Raw genomic sequence first — 2,578 nt, 5'->3', positions numbered from 1 at the left:
TAGTACGTAGAGTAGTATATATATATATATATATATATATATATATATATATATATATATATATACTCGCAAGTCATGGGAAAGCAATCCCGATTTTCATAGCATTCAGAACCCATTATATAGTTTTCTTTATTGGCCCCCTCCTAGGCTGTACAACAGGGTTCTGGGCCATCCGCCGGGCTGCTCGAAACCACAGCTGACAAGAAACTGGTGAATAACACAGACTGCACGATTGTGCAAAAAGTCGCTAAGACGGTAATAGGAAAACCGCCGTCTCCAAGGAGATCACCGCATAAGTCACCGTCCAAGCCCATTGCCTCTAAAGTTCGGCGCGATAGAGATAAGGCGAAAAGACAAGGTATGCAGCAGGGTGTCTGGTCGTCATGCACGGTGCTCGTGGTTTTGTGCATGCTGTTGGGTGGTTTTATGTTTATCTAGCAATCTTGTGTCTTTGATTGGGATTCGCTACTAACATCCAGTTGCCGCTGTTCTACTCGTTTCATATATTGCGAATATAACGTTTTAAGTAATGATTGTTTTATCGCGGTGGCGTGCGCATATAAATTGGCTGGCCAGAATGATGAGCACCGGATGTTTAATGGCCTAGACAAGCCCAGAATCCCCACAGATGTCTGATTTGTCGCGTGCTTCCGATTGTTTGGTAACGTCTAACCGGTGATTTTATCGCGTTCACAACAGGGCAACTGATAGAAACTGGGGTCACGCGGAGCGGCCCGAGTGTGGTTTTCAAGGGGTTTTCAGACAACAAGAATTTGCAACCAATAGGATTAACGTTCGAGCCCGACATCTTAGCAGGTGGGTTTTGTACCACAGTTCCCGCTATTTAGTTGCCGGTTCGATGCGCCATTTTAATCGGGATTAGATACAGCTATATGTTCCTATTTTCTAGGCGTAGCCATGGGTGCACCTGTTCTTCAGTTTTTTTTTCTTTTTCAGTTGGGTTATTTAGACACTCTAATTCTGCAGCTTTTAGTCGTCTGTACGGAGCGCAATTTCTATGGACACCACATTGGTTGTTGGCTCAATTTTTCGCACGCCACCCCATACAAATGTGAAGCTTCTCAGACTATTTATTTAACTTGTGCATGGGGGTGTTTTTAGGCCCAGAAGCAGAGTACGTGCTCGGCATTACATCCAAGGTTCCATCAGAGAAGCGTTCGCCGTGGTCGACGGAGGGGCTTGGCGGCAGATATCAGAAGGCTTACTACATCAATGACGAGCAGGTGACACATATCCAGGTGATTTAACTATCTTCTTAACTACCCATGTCTCGCTCGAGATTTTTTTATGGTCTGTGACTGGTGGAATGTGAGATGGATATGATTGTACAGGGTATCAAGGTCCAAGTGAATGTGTACGGCTGTCTTATACAGTCAGGGTATGGTGGATGTTGTATGATGTTGGCACATTACTACTTGGTAGTCTATATGTTCTGAAAATGAATTACTCGCTAATTGACCTATTGTGAATGTGAGGAAACGTGGTGTGCTCGCCTGCTATATGTGCGACTGGCGATGGTTCGGTAGTGTGCCGATAAGCAATCGTATGAAGTCTTTGGTATACCCTGTTTCTGTATTTTATTATTATGATTTGTACCGTTTCAGTACCCAACAATCAAAAGCCAACCTATGCCTCATCTTTGTACTGTATGAATCGGATTGACCAGTGCGTCGACTTCAGAGCTGTTTTCTTGAGATTCAACAATAGTCTTGGGTTTAAATAGCGTTCATGTTTAGTATGTCTCGCTGTCTGTTGCTAAAATCTATCATCCTGGATTACGCTAGGCATGTGGCTACAATTGGAACCCCCGCCGGATGAAACATCAGACGGTAACCAATCCGACACCAGAAGAAGATCCGGGTGAGTTATGTGACAACTGAGTATAAAAGAGTTGTTGGATGTGACCTCAATTGCTCGTATGCTGTTATTGTCGACGGTGATACTTTATTAGCTGGCTTCTCAGATCGCACTGTTGGTTTGGTTTTTACAGGCCAAACCCTACTCACGTCCAATGCTGTGCGAGGATTCCCAATGGAGACATTGACAGAACGTGTTCAGCGCTTGTGTCCTGTGGTTCCAGGCCATAGAGCGCAGTTGCTAGCAATGCAAGTGAACTGGATGAAAGGTGTGTCCGCGATGAAGTTGTACGTTTCTGATACGTTGTACTCGTATACCTTATAGTATGAGGCGTGTGCGGTGCTTCGTACTGCGAAGTGGCAATGAGATTTGTGGACATTCCTCATGAAGTTTCCGCTATGTACTTCAGTCAGCGCAGCAGTTTGAAAGCACATTGCAACTCATTGTGGTTTGGCTATGGACTTGAGAGATTGTCTATTAATAACTGCCAAACACATCGTTGCTTGTCTGCTCTAGGCTCGGATTTTCCCTCGCACAAAGATCTGCCCGATAAAGAGGGATGGGGTGATATCATAGCCGCCATTTCACTAGGCAGTGGAGGGGATCTTGTCATCAAAGATCCAGTCACCGAGCAAGCGTGGACGATGCATGTGAACACAGGTATAGCGAATATGTAATTGGTGAACCATATGTATGAACA

The 2,578-nt window shown here is 44.7% G+C and overlaps 1 protein-coding gene across 1 annotated transcript in view; it reads left to right on the top strand.

Moving 5' to 3' along the window:
* The window catches only part of SARC_13141 (hypothetical protein), a gene marked incomplete at its 3' end in the record, with an annotated part of 4,124 nt that extends 1,569 nt beyond the window's left edge, over nt 1–2,555 (top strand). Inside the window, exons 2-7 of the mRNA XM_014292734.1 lie at nt 148–358; nt 700–816; nt 1,123–1,259; nt 1,806–1,881; nt 2,012–2,146; nt 2,395–2,555. Of these exons, the coding sequence (XP_014148209.1) occupies nt 148–358; nt 700–816; nt 1,123–1,259; nt 1,806–1,881; nt 2,012–2,146; nt 2,395–2,555 (837 nt within the window). The remainder of the gene's footprint in view (nt 1–147; nt 359–699; nt 817–1,122; nt 1,260–1,805; nt 1,882–2,011; nt 2,147–2,394) is intronic.
* Between the last annotated feature and the right edge of the window lie 23 nt (nt 2,556–2,578).

Source organism: Sphaeroforma arctica, assembly GCF_001186125.1.
Source record: "Sphaeroforma arctica JP610 unplaced genomic scaffold supercont1.2937, whole genome shotgun sequence".
NCBI classification, from domain to species: domain Eukaryota; class Ichthyosporea; order Ichthyophonida; genus Sphaeroforma; species Sphaeroforma arctica.
This window is presented reverse-complemented; position numbering and strand designations above follow the sequence as displayed.